Source organism: Amia ocellicauda, chromosome 1 (genome assembly GCF_036373705.1).
Source record: "Amia ocellicauda isolate fAmiCal2 chromosome 1, fAmiCal2.hap1, whole genome shotgun sequence".
Taxonomy (NCBI): domain Eukaryota; kingdom Metazoa; phylum Chordata; class Actinopteri; order Amiiformes; family Amiidae; genus Amia; species Amia ocellicauda.
The window spans coordinates 13,852,339-13,865,351 of NC_089850.1; the positions used below are offsets into that span (position 1 = coordinate 13,852,339).

Here is a 13,013-nt window from a genome sequence, read left to right on the forward strand (position 1 = left end):
GTTTTAAAGTTTTTATTTTATTTATTGGATTGTTTTCTGCTTTAGGGCTTACAGACACAGCCTGCAATGGGTGCTCCATCCCACCCCAGCGCACACACTCCTGTTTCCACACCACGTCTCACCTCAATATCTGTGGTCTCAACACCCGGTCTCCCTAGCAACCGCTGTCCACTTACTGGAGCTCAGGAACACTGAAGACACAAAAGCACTCAGCCCTTGTATATCTTTATAGTATGCAGCCTTTTTATCTTAAAAACACTCATTTCAACCCTTCCTTTGCTGTGTAACTATACTCTTAGACACAATGGCCATTTGTGGTTCTTTACAGTTCATATAATGGCCTTAAGGAGAAATAAAAAGATTTTTAGAGGCCTGTTCTTGGGAAGGCAAAATGATGCATCATTTAAAGGCAGTAGCTTTCAGGTAGACTTTATATCCTTTAACACCTATGAGAGTCATGTGCAGTAATTTTGAAATAAAATATTTGAAGTGTGTAGAACTTGTTGCTCTTCTAGGAATACAAAGTTCAGGAAAAAGATGGATCATGTGGCAGAGAACATTAAGTGACCATGGAAGGAGCAGAAACACAGCAGCCATAATAATAACTGCAAAGGTGCAAGGGTTGTTGTTCACAATGAAAGACATTGATTTCAATGTTTTGAAATCTAATTTACTGCCTCCACATGGATCACTTTTGTAACTTTGGATTGAAAAGACGTTATTACTTTTTTATTTAGGTAATTTAGCTAAATTATGTGCTAAAATTTTATTTCAAATTCAGGTTACATTTTTGTCCATTTTAAGGTTAGTGTCCCCAGTAAACCTGGGCTTTCATTATGGTTAGGTTTACTTTTCTACTAATTTAACTCAATTTTTATGAGCCCGACTATACATTTTGCTGTTGGCTAATGCTGAGGACAGAAAATTGGTTAAGTTGTCACAGCACACTACTAATGTATTTTATGTTGCAATAATATAACTTTATTACATTTGTACAGGAACACCGAAAAGAGAAGACAATGAAGAAAAGGCATATCAAGTCACTCAGGAAGTTTATGGCCTCGGTCACAGGAAAAAGTTAACCTCAGGTTAATGGAAAATGGGTAAACAGGGAGATTTCTGATGGAGTACTCTGCGATAAATACCACGAACTGCACACTGAAACCTAGTGTGGCGTTATCAACATCAGTCACGGAAAAGATGCTCATTACGGTCACACTAGGAGTTATAACCCTTCTCACCACCCTGTTGAACTGCGGTGTCATCGTGGCCATCTGCACCACAAAGAAACTGCTACAGCCTGCCAACTATCTAATTTGCTCACTGGCAGTGACGGACTTCCTGGTGGCCATTTTGGTGATGCCTTTAAGTATCATTTACATCGCCAAGGAGACATGGTCGCTGGGCTACGTCATCTGCGAGGCCTGGCTGAGTCTGGACATGACGTGCTGCACCTGCTCCATTCTCCACCTGTGCGTGATCGCTTTGGACCGGTACTGGGCCATCACCAACGCCATTGAGTATGCCCGGAAACGCACCGCCAAGAGAGCAGCAGTCATGATCACAATAGTCTGGGCTATTTCTATATTCATTTCCATGCCGCCCTTGTTTTGGAGGCACCACTACAACACTAGTAATGTCACGGACTGTATCATTCAACACGACCACATCATCTACACAATCTATTCCACCTTCGGGGCCTTCTACATCCCATTGATGCTGATCCTGATCCTATACTATCGGATTTTCCATGCCGCCAAAACCCTCTACCAGAAACGAGGCTCCAGTCGGCACCTGAGCAGCAGGAGCAACGACAGTCAAAACTCCTTCAACAACTGCAGGCTCACCCAGACCTTCTGCGTGTCGGACTTCTCCACCTCCGACCCGACCATGGAGTTCGATAAGCTGAACGTAACCATCCGCATCCCCCCATTTGAGTCCGAAGTGGATGCCACCGGGGACAAGAACCAGATCTCCTCCTCCAGGGAGAGGAAGGCCGCCCGCATCCTGGGGCTGATTCTCGGGGCCTTTGTCATCTGCTGGCTGCCCTTCTTTATTCAAGAGCTGTTTGTAGGCCTCGGTGTTCTGGCCCCTTCCCCTAAAATATCAAACATTTTAACCTGGCTGGGCTACGTCAACTCGCTCATCAACCCTTTACTCTACACCAGCTTTAACGAGGATTTTAAGTTAGCTTTTAAAAAACTAGTCAGGTGCAAAGAGCATCCTTAAAGGCCTGAGGACTTCTGAGGACAAGTGCAGTGGAGGGATAAATATTAAGTACATTGATGGAAATCAACACTACACTAGTCACTTGCATTTTTTTTCCAATAAAAAAATCTACAAAATGAAATGTTTGTATTTTTGTTGTTTTACACCAGAGGTCCTGACAGGTGTATAAGATGATGGTTGGGAATGGGACAACAAATCCTGTATTTTGAGATAACTATGGCTAAAGAAAAATATATAACCTATTCTATTAAAGGGTTAATGCTCTTTTTAATCTGCATTAAAATAAAACAGCATATCAGTTATTTATATCTGGAATTTAATTAGTTTCACCTTGAAATCTCAACACCGTTGTTTAGAGATACCTTTCAAGTTGATTTTATCCAGACATTTTTACATTACCTGTGAAAAGCAGACATGATTTGGCATTTTCTAATGAGCCCATTCGTTTTTCAAAGCGAGTTTCATATTTAATAGCTGCCACTCTGTATTCCTCATCAGTATTCTGTGAGGGCTGTCCAAGTTCTGAAAGCCACAGTCATTAGGAAAGGTAAAAGCAGAGAAGACGCTTTTCAGATCGTTTTAGCTCATTTGGAGGTTGGTACCTTAAGCATCAAAGAATCTTGAGCGGTTTGTTAAAGAATCCCAGAGTCAGCTTCCATATTTCAGACTCCCCCAACTCTGTGTGAAGAGTGACAACCAGAAAGACCTTAAGTGAATCTAAAATGGTTGCTATATGTATCTTTTTAAACTCTATTAAAAACAGGCCTTTCGCTGCAGTCAAAGAGATTGTATTCTGATTTCATGTCACATAATTTTCTGCTCCGTTTATGAACACAGATACAGTGAGGGAAAAAAGTATTTGATCCCCTGCTGATTTTGTACGTTTGCCCACTGACAAAGAAGTGATCAATCAATAATTTTAATGGTAGGTGTATTTTAACAGTGAGAGACAGAATAACAACAAAACAATCCAGAAAAACGCATTTCAAAAAAGTTATAAATTGATTTGCATGTTAATGAGGGAAATAAGTATTTGACCCCTTCGACTTAGTACTTGGTGGCAAAACCCTTGTTGGCAATCACAGAGGTCAGACGTTTCTTTTAGTTGGCCACCAGGTTTGCACACATCTCAGGAGGGATTTTGTCCCACTCCTCTTTGCAGATCCTCTCCAAGTCATTAAGGTTTCGAGGCTGACGTTTGGCAACTTGAACCTTCAGCTCCCTCCACAGATTTTCTATGGGATTAAGGTCTGGAGACTGGCTAGGCCACTCCAGGACCTTAATGTGCTTCTTCTTGAGCCACTCCTTTATTGCCTTGGCTGTGTGTTTTGGGTCATTGTCATGCTGGATTACCCATCCACAACCCATTTTCAATGCCCTGGCTGAGGGAAGGAGGTTCTCACCCAAGATTTGACGGAACATGGCCCCGTCCATCATCCCTTTGATGTGGTGCAGTTGTCCTGTCCCCTTAGCAGAAAAATACCCCCAAAGCATAATGTTTCCACCTCCATGTTTGACGGTGGGGATGGTGGGGTCATTCCTCCTCCTCCAAACACGGCGAGTTGAGTTGATGCCAAAGAGCTCGATTCTGGTCTCATCTGATCACAACACTTTCACCCAGTTCTCCTCTGAATCATTCAGATGTTCATTGGCAAACTTCAGACGGGCCTGTACATGTGCTTTCTTGAGCAGGGGGACCTTGCGGGCGCTGCAGGATTTCAGTCCTTCACGGCGTAGTGTGTTACCAATTGTTTTCTTGGTGACTATGGTCCCAGCTGCCTTGAGATCATTAACAAGATCCTCCCGTGTAGTTCTGGGCTGATTCCTTACCGTTCTCATGATCATTGAATCTCCACGAGGTGAGATCTTGCATGGAGCCCCAGACCGAGGGAGACTGACAGTTATTTTGTGTTTCTTCCATTTGCCAATAATCGCACCAACTGTTGTCACCTTCTCACCAAGCTGCTTGGCGATGGTCTTGTAGCCCATTCCAGCCTTGTGTAGGTCTACAATCTTGTCCCTGACATCCTTGGACAGCTCTTTGGTCTTGGCCATGGTGGAGAGTTTGGAATATGATTGATTGCTTCTGTGGACAGGTGTCTTTTATACAGGTAACGAGCTGAGATTAGGAGCACTCCCTTTAAGAGAGTGCTCCTAATCTCAGCTCGTTACCTGTATAAAAGACACCTGAGAGCCAGAAATCTTGCTGATTGATAGGGGATCAAATATTTATTTCCCTCATTAACATGCAAATCAATTTATAACTTTTTTGAAATGCGTTTTTCTGGATTTTTTCGTTGTTATTCTGTCTCTCACTGTTAAAATACACCTACCATTAAAATTATAGACTGATCATTTCTTTGTCAGTGGGCAAACGTACAAAATCAGCAGGGGATCAAATACTTTTTTCCCTCACTGTATCTGTGTTCATAAACGGAGCAGAAAATTATGTGACATGAAATCAGAATACAATCTCTTTGACTGCAGCGAAAGGCCTGTTTTTAATAGAGTTTAAAAAGATAAAATACTTTTTTCCCTCACTGTACCTCCAGACTAGATGTGAGTGAACCCAATTCCAAGGTAGCTCTTCACTGCATTTTTCCTCCTGACACCTTCCTATTATGTCCGGCAGCTGTTTTACTATGTAGTACCACCAGAGGTCGCAGCTGAACTAAGAAACAGGGGAGGTAAGTACAAAACCAGTGCTGTACCTTCACACACATCATCAATGAAGTAGGTCTACTAATATGCCACACCCATTTCATTGAATATGTATCAATTATTCACATTTCTTTGATTGAAGTTTCTGTACAGGTTTGTAATTATTTTGACTTTGAAATACAGTTTTAATACCATCATTCACGTTCTTATTTTATTTGATTTCGGTATGCTTAGCTAATGAAGCTGTCCAGAAACCCACACACAGATCATATTTATCCCAAATCACATGTTTAATGGAGACATTTAATCAGCCACCTCATTTGGCAGCTGCGCATTAATTGCCAATTCCTCTGTTGTTATTGTAACCCAAGTATCTCCAGGCATTTCTCTATTTTGCCTTCTCCTTTCTTCTTTTCTCTTCGTTTCTTTTCATCATCTTCTCTTATCTGCTTTGTAAAACAGATAAAGTATCGCCTGCACACTACCAGGCATACATCAGGTACAATACATTGCATGAAGCAATTTGATTTTTAAAGATAGCAACCAGAGAGCAAATGTTTGCGCTTCCCTTTCAAGTAAGCTTGCTTGTAGTTTAATTAAGTTAACCCACTGATTTCTTCCTGTCAATAGCAGCTTTAGAGGCAGGTTCCTGTCAGAGATTAAACATTAAAATATAGATACTTAAGTACATTTTTAAGTATCCCTGGAGGTCACAGAGAGAAACAATTAAATGAATGAAGTGACATATCGGATAGCCTTGTTCAAAACACATTTATTAATAGATACTTAAGTAATTGTCACTGTGGGCAGATATTTTCAGGTCATGTCAGTTTTTTTTAATGATGCCTTCCATGGTGACAAAGTAATTCATATTTTCAGGGACATTCTGGGTGGTGGGGGGAGGGTTATATGTGAAGCCTTGTCTTGTAGAAATTCTGCCCAGAAACAGATCAAGACCAGACTGCATTTAGCTGCCAGCAGATTCAGAAGACCATCTTTTCAGAGGAACTGTGAAGGACAGGCATTTCAGCTGAGCCCCCCAAGGCCAGAACATCTAAGTCCACCTCCAGGGAGAAATATTGTTTTCATATTCCTCTGGTGTCACATATACCATCTTCTGGATTTAAATGAATGGCTCCCAGTGTGACACACATGCCCCTGGCTGGGAAATGCCAACCCACTAAAAGCTTTTCCACAGAGATCAAATGATATAGACGTGGAACTGAATCCTACTGCCAAGCTGTAATGGGAAAATACAGTTAACTTTGGTTATCTTACATCAATTAATTGGACGGATTTTCTCTGAAAGTATACCCTCACTCTTTAAAAAGTTACTTACTGGTTTTCTGTTCGTTTTGATTGAACTATTACAGATACTGCAGCTGTTAATGTTTGTTTGCTGGCATGGTTATGGGCGTGCCAATGTGTTTGGGTTGCTCGTCTGAAGTAGAAGCCTTCAATCCTGGTCTTGTCTTTTGTCTTTTGTTCTAGCGGAAGCCTCAGTAACCTAGATTTGCAGAAATAATTAAAAAGAGACACTTTAGTAGGTTTTGGATTTTCAAATGGAACATTTCAGAGGATTGCAAGGCTACTGGTACAGGAAACCAAGCTATCTTGGATTACTCAGTTCTAATCCCTCTTGTGTTGCATGGTTACCAGTTACCTGTTTCTCATATTCTGGGCTGTGAAAAATTAAGCTTGTATTATTAAGCATAATTAAATAAAACGGTATGACAAGACAAAATTAAATAATTAAATAATGAGTGAATAGAAAGTTATTTCAGCACACTAACAAAAAGTAACAAAACTTGTTTAAAGCTTTGTTTAAGATATCTTAAATTGAATGTCAAATCTATTAATGCATTTAAATATATCATTCCTGAATATGTTTGAAAAAGTATTTTACATTGATTTTCAAAAATATATCTAAAGAAACTAAAATTAATTTAGAATTTTGATTTTTGAATATTTGGAAAGTGTGTTGAGATATCTGGAAATGTTTAATGATACCTTGAAATGCAAGTTTAAGTCATTAAAGAAATATCACATTCATTTTGAGATATGTTTTCTTTTTTCAGGATCTTTACAAATATTTCAAGATATCTCATTATCATTTTGAGATATCTCTAAATTATAATCTGGCTTCTCCCCTTTAAAGTGTGTCAAAATAATGTCAAAATGTCAAAATAAAGTCAGCACTTTTATGCTCTTGGGCATAGTAATTGAAATACCCTTAATTTTATGTGTGACAGCCTTATCTCCAAATTTGAAACAGGATCTCGAGCCCATAATGGACTCTACAGAGAAAATAAATGTGAAGGTAAGAACCTAATATTAATTTAAATGTCAGCTGAAAAGTACTGGTTGAAACTATAATGATTATCATTAAAGGCATCTTTCTATCTATTATTAATCATTCAATGCAGATCTTGAGAGCATTGTAAAGCAAACCAATGATAGAGTATTTGTTTTAAATATTTATTTCTATAGACTATAGACTATAATTATATAGTCACATAGTGAGGGGGACAGGAGTAAATTAATCTGAAGGGAGAAAAAGGTCCACATTAACAGAATGTGTAAATGCTTGGTGATATCCTTCTAGAAATCTCAGATATTTGTCAAATCCGCATTGTGAAACTTCAGTGTCATTATGCTTATTGAATTAGTATATTCATGCATTTTAGATACATATGAAAACAAACAGAATTGTTTCCTGACGTACTTTTACCAGCCAGCTATCAGCAATTACAATCATACTTACAGTAGAAGACCAGAAGTTGGGCTTTTAGTCAATGCAAATACATTTATTAACACATAGTCATAAATTATACTTAAATTAAACAGATTGTATTTCATCCGTTTCATATGTGCTTGGAAATTAGCAACAGCTCTCTTGCTATTAATCGTAATGTCTGTCCTTCTGACATGTGGATTATAGTGTGACTAATTAAGTAATGACAAAAGCAGTCAACTTAATAGTCACCACTGATCTATTAAAAACCAGATGGAAAAACAAGAAGGTGTTTTGTGTGGGACGAGGCAGCATGAATACTCACCATGTAACGCTATCCTTAGGTTGTTTAGTTGTTGTTGTTTCTTTCCTTTTTGGGGCTATGTGGTTAAAACAATGGAATCCAGTGTGAATTTTATGCTGTTGCATACAAAACAGACTATAATGTTACTTGACTTCTGATTCTAGCCACAAACATGATAACATTTTTGCAGGATGAGGGAAAATGATTGCAATAGAAAAGTGCTGGAAAAGGTAAAGGCAACCAAAAGCAACCTTGGCATCCTGAAACAAAACACAAGAAGAAACCGGAGAATGTAACCATAGCAACTGCCACAAAAACCAGAGACAGCCGTTTAACTACACGATGTGAGTCTCAACTGCATGTCAAAAGAGATAAATAAGATACTAATGATAATTAAAGGCTGCATTCAGTGGTAGTGTAAGGTTAATAGTGTTGCTTCTTTAATGACACTCATATGACTTGTATCTCACAGCAGGGATCAGTTTATATATTTTCCTGCTAGCCTCAACAACTGCACCCATTTATCTTGGCCTTGCTTAATATCTCATACCTACTTCAAAACTAGGCAGTGGCGTAAAAGAAGCACAGCTGAACCTTCAGCAGATGATATATGAAAACGACAAATGGAAAATGAACAACTGAAATAAATCTTCTTGCCAATCGGAAGAAAGCCACATCAACAACCATGAAAATGCTGAACACAAAAGGCATAAAGGAGAAAAAAAAATCAATAACAAAAGAAACAAGATTTCGGGTCGAAGCAGAAAATCAAAAGCTTTATAAATACACTGGTACTGTAGTTCATAAGGTAAACTAAAATGAAGTTCAAAGCAGATAATCCTAACACAACACACTGACAACCAAAACAAAGAAAGAGCTTTAATACAATCTCTGCAGATTGTTTGCCACTGGCATGTAGAATGGTCATTTGGCCATTTTCCAGTTGTTTTGCCATGCATACATTTTGTCTTGAAATTGTTTGTACCAGTATTTACTATGATTTCACATTGTAATACATTACAATGGTTTTACTGTAGTACACTACAGTAAACTCATATAAGGCAGTCTGCTGAGGGACTTCAAAACTGAGCTAAAAATATGTAAGCCTTATGTCTGCAGGCATCTAGCCAGTGTCTGATTGGGTAACTGGCCACCACTGATCGGCCAGACAGACAGTCAATCAGACAGCTCCATGTACTCCAGCACATGAAATAAATACTTTTTCAGTCACACATTAGCTTTAAGCAGTTTTGCTTGGAATGCAGTACAGATTTAACTTATTTATGCATGATTGAAAGGTAACAGTGGATCTCAAAGACCAGATACAATACCCCACAGATTCAGACAGTCAGTAATCAACTGCAAGGGCAGAACCAACTTTTACCACAAGAGTATGCCAGAGGAAAAGGGTTAAACTGGAACTTTTGGAGTCTTGTTTATGTATTGAAAAGTCTACCCTTATGAAAAAGTAATACACTATAAGGGCAAAACTTTACAATAAGGTACCAGTATAACTCGTGAATTAATATATGAATACTATAGGATTTAAACATCAATACATCATGAACATCAACTGAGTTCTGACGTTACACTAACCCTAACCCTGTTATACATGTGATTAACATAAGAACTCAGATGAAATACATGACATATTCATGTGTTTATCCTGTGGTAATCATATATTGTAAAGTGTGACCACTATAAGTATACTGTAGTTTACTTAATATTTACATATAATATATCTATTCTGAAAGTGTGCTTGTTCTTCTTTTTCATAATATTAAGCTCCTCTAATTAAGTGAATCAATATCCTACTGGTAGCTTTCTTCGTGTTCTTATATTATAATGAATCAATATGCGATCTATTGTTACAGCTATGAAAATAGAATACAAATTAGCAGAATACAAATTAGAAACCTATTTTGGAAAAACAAAAGCTAGATGTTATTATAGGATGCACCATGCGTGCTCTTGTTGTGCAGAGAAAACAAGGATGAAAAATGATATCATGGATCAATGATAAGATCTAAAAGCTTCACCTAATCCTGAGGCAAATACGTAGGCAATGATCTGGGAGGTATAAAGTCTCCTCTCTCTTTGGCCAGAGCGGTCTTAATCAAAGGGTTCTTCAAAGAAGCACAAAGAAAGATCCACCAACCAGAAAAAGGTATTCTCTTCATACTTCGAAACAATTTTTGGGAAACCTTGCATTTGTTTGCTTTTTAATCAGACTTCACTGTCGTTCTGTAACTTTATATTTTTAAGTATATATCCTGGTCAGGAGAACTGGTTAAAATGCAAATATATAGTATGTCTTTTGCTCTGCAAATGTTTTATATGTATTCATAGCTACAGGGTGCAGCTGGTTGTGTCCAGGTGTGCAGATATATTTTGGGGGTGATACCAGCATAGGCACAGTGTACAAAAGCATAGCAATAAAATCCAAAATGCCTTGCTGTCAGGAAAGTAGTTTCGCACTGCCTCTTTGGTCAGCTTGAGAGCAACACAAATTACCTAAAGTGCACTTTTCTGTGGCTTTTATGATAATGACAATTGCCAGTAAACAGTCACTGTACAGCCCAGAAGTTACGTGAGACTGGGGAACAGGAAACAATAGGCAATAAGTAAGAACACAAATATTGCTAAACTGCTTAGTCGTTTAAGAGTATATTTGACTAATGTGTTGTGGTTAAGATTTCCCTTTGCCAAGTCAAAACAAAGGGAGAACCCTCTCTCCACAAAGACTTGATATTTGTATTCTCAATTATGTATTAATAAAAAGCCCTGTTCATCACAATTAAAGGTTTTTAATGACCTTAACAGCAGGAACCTTTCTTTTTCCAGTAGTAATTTGCCCTATTATAATGCGTACTTAACACGATGGACCCTGTTGGAACCATGGCAGTATTGATTGACATAGAATGACTGGCTAATTTGAACAAGGCTAATTAAAAATAAACCAAGTGTAATGCAAACTGACAATTAGATAGGCAGAGCTGACTGCCTACCATCCTCTTGTGGACCTGGGATGTATGTACTTTCTGTATGTGTCTGTGTATGTCTGTATTAATCTCTCTCTCTCTCTCTCTCTCTCTCTCTGAATTGAGATTTGATGATCAATTTAACATTTGTTTGATATCTTATAGAAAGGATGTCTTGTCATGCAAAATCTGTTGGAGTTGCCCTAATGGTGTTGTCAATGATAGTTCACATTTTACATTCTTATCCAAATGGCGACATGACACAAGGTATGTGTTAAATTTCGTTGACAGGATTCTTATTTTATAAACACAACCTGTATGGTGTCTGTTGTTTTGCAGTTACCCTAAGCTGGAGGTTTTTGATATCTGTATTGTTAGCAGTAGTAGTAGTAGTAGTTATGTATGTCCCAGTATGATAGCTGGCATAGACCTAAAGCATCAAATGTGATATTAACTCAAATGCCAGTGAGTGAATATAGAAAGGGTTAATAAGATTATATTTTGTGAATATATATTCAGTTCTATTTCAATATTCAAGCCTTACAAATATTAAAGATATAAAGGAAGAGTCTTCAATACAATAAATAAATAAATACATAAAGATTAATCTTGCTATACTGCCACTGACCTCCTGACATCTGTTGCTTTGTTTAAAGCAGGTTGCCAGGAATGCAAACTTAAGGAGAACACACATTTCTCAAAGCCTGGGTTTCCCATATTCCAGTGCATGGGTTGCTGCTTCTCTAGGGCTTATCCCACTCCTCTGAGATCCAAGAAGACCATGCTGGTTCCTAAGAACATCACATCTGAGGCAACATGCTGTGTGGCTAAAGAAGTCAAAATGGTAAGAGCCTGCCACACCCCTGACACGCTTCAATGACTGCTAATACTGCAACAGTAATCACATATTGAAGACATGCGAGACACCATGCTAATAATAATGCCAGTCTTGTTTTGGATTTAAACTAGTCCAACAATGGAACTAATAACTGATACATTGTGGAATTTGTTTTTATGCACCTACTTTAAATATATACAGTTTGATATAAAGTATTATTTTCGACACAAACGTCATGAGTGACTAGCTAAACGGTGTTGCTGACAAAATGACGAAAGATTAAAACAAAAGGGCCCAAAGTGGGAGGCAGTTTTGAAGCCAATATAAAATAAATAATTAGATGTGTTTTGTATTAATAGTTTCTTTTGACTATTTAGGGAAATAGTTCAAGTGTTATGAAGATATAATTCAGCCTCAGGTTATACAGAATGTTTAAATTATTATAAACCACAATTTTGGAATCTCAATTTCACCCCCTGATTAATAGGTGTATCACTTTTGTGTTCATGTATCTTAGTGCTCATTACTTGCAGATATATAAAGCTTCAGGTAAAATATTATACATGAGAAAGTCGCTTAGAATAATGGCTGTTAATTGAAAAATATTATTTTGTATATATTAGTTTGTCTGTTTTACTATGTCGGCTGAATTGCTTTCACAGGCAGTGTCTGTAAAAGCCAGTGAAATGTGAGTAACCCTTTCCCGTTGCTTCATATTCCCAGCTTGTCATGATGGACAAAATGAAGCTGGAGAACCACACGGATTGCCACTGCAGCACCTGCTACTATCACAAATCCTAGATCATGGGAAATATTTTAATATATGCCCAAGCAGTTTAAAGCTTAGAGTTTCACTTTCAATTGGAAACCACAAGTTAAAAAGTTGAAAGAACTATGAACATAAACCCCGGAATAAACAGTTAACTGAAATCCTGTTTTTGGTCGTGTTACTCCATGAATGATGCAGACATGTATTTGTCAATTCTCTAATCATTAACTGCTTTCTCTGTAAATTGTGTTGTATTTGCTTGCCTGTACGTCTCATTATAAAGCACCTTTGTATTGAAAAAGGATATGTATAACAAGTTAGAAAAAAGGAGAAAGAAAGTGGGCTGGGCTTGTATGAATCATATTAAAGTATCAGCCAAGTTACAAAGGTAATGTTTTTCTGCTTTCTTTTCTTTTTAAAGGACTTTCTGATATTCAAAAATGTCCATTCCTGTTTCGAATTTTCAGACAGCTGGAAGTACTTTGATTATTAAAATT

General features: G+C 37.8%; 2 protein-coding genes across 2 annotated transcripts; both read left to right on the plus strand.

The window, feature by feature from the left end:
- Positions 1-1,031: 1,031 nt before the first annotated feature.
- htr1e (5-hydroxytryptamine receptor 1E) lies at positions 1,032-2,230 on the plus strand. The gene has a single exon (XM_066714809.1). It carries the CDS (start codon positions 1,123-1,125, stop codon positions 2,227-2,229), a length of 1,107 nt encoding a protein of 368 aa, XP_066570906.1. The 5' UTR covers positions 1,032-1,122; the 3' UTR covers position 2,230.
- An 8,849-nt stretch (positions 2,231-11,079) lies between these two features.
- cga (glycoprotein hormones, alpha polypeptide) lies at positions 11,080-12,986 on the plus strand. The gene is made up of 3 exons (XM_066687099.1): positions 11,080-11,176; positions 11,566-11,753; positions 12,471-12,986. The coding sequence occupies exons 1-3, from the start codon at positions 11,080-11,082 to the stop codon at positions 12,546-12,548; spliced, it is 363 nt and encodes a 120-aa protein (XP_066543196.1). The 3' UTR covers positions 12,549-12,986.
- The last annotated feature ends 27 nt before the right edge of the window (positions 12,987-13,013 follow it).

Bases quoted from the DNA above. Each gene is read 5' to 3' on its own strand.
- htr1e (XM_066714809.1), top strand. From the start codon at position 1,123: ATGGAGTACTCTGCGATAAATACCACGAACTGCACACTGAAACCTAGT.
- cga (XM_066687099.1), top strand. From the start codon at position 11,080: ATGTCTTGTCATGCAAAATCTGTTGGAGTTGCCCTAATGGTGTTGTCA. The intron at 11,177-11,565 runs GTATGTGTTAAA...CTTTGTTTAAAG, and splicing joins AAATGGCGACATGACACAAG to CAGGTTGCCAGGAATGCAAA. The intron at 11,754-12,470 runs GTAAGAGCCTGC...TCATATTCCCAG, and splicing joins TGGCTAAAGAAGTCAAAATG to CTTGTCATGATGGACAAAAT.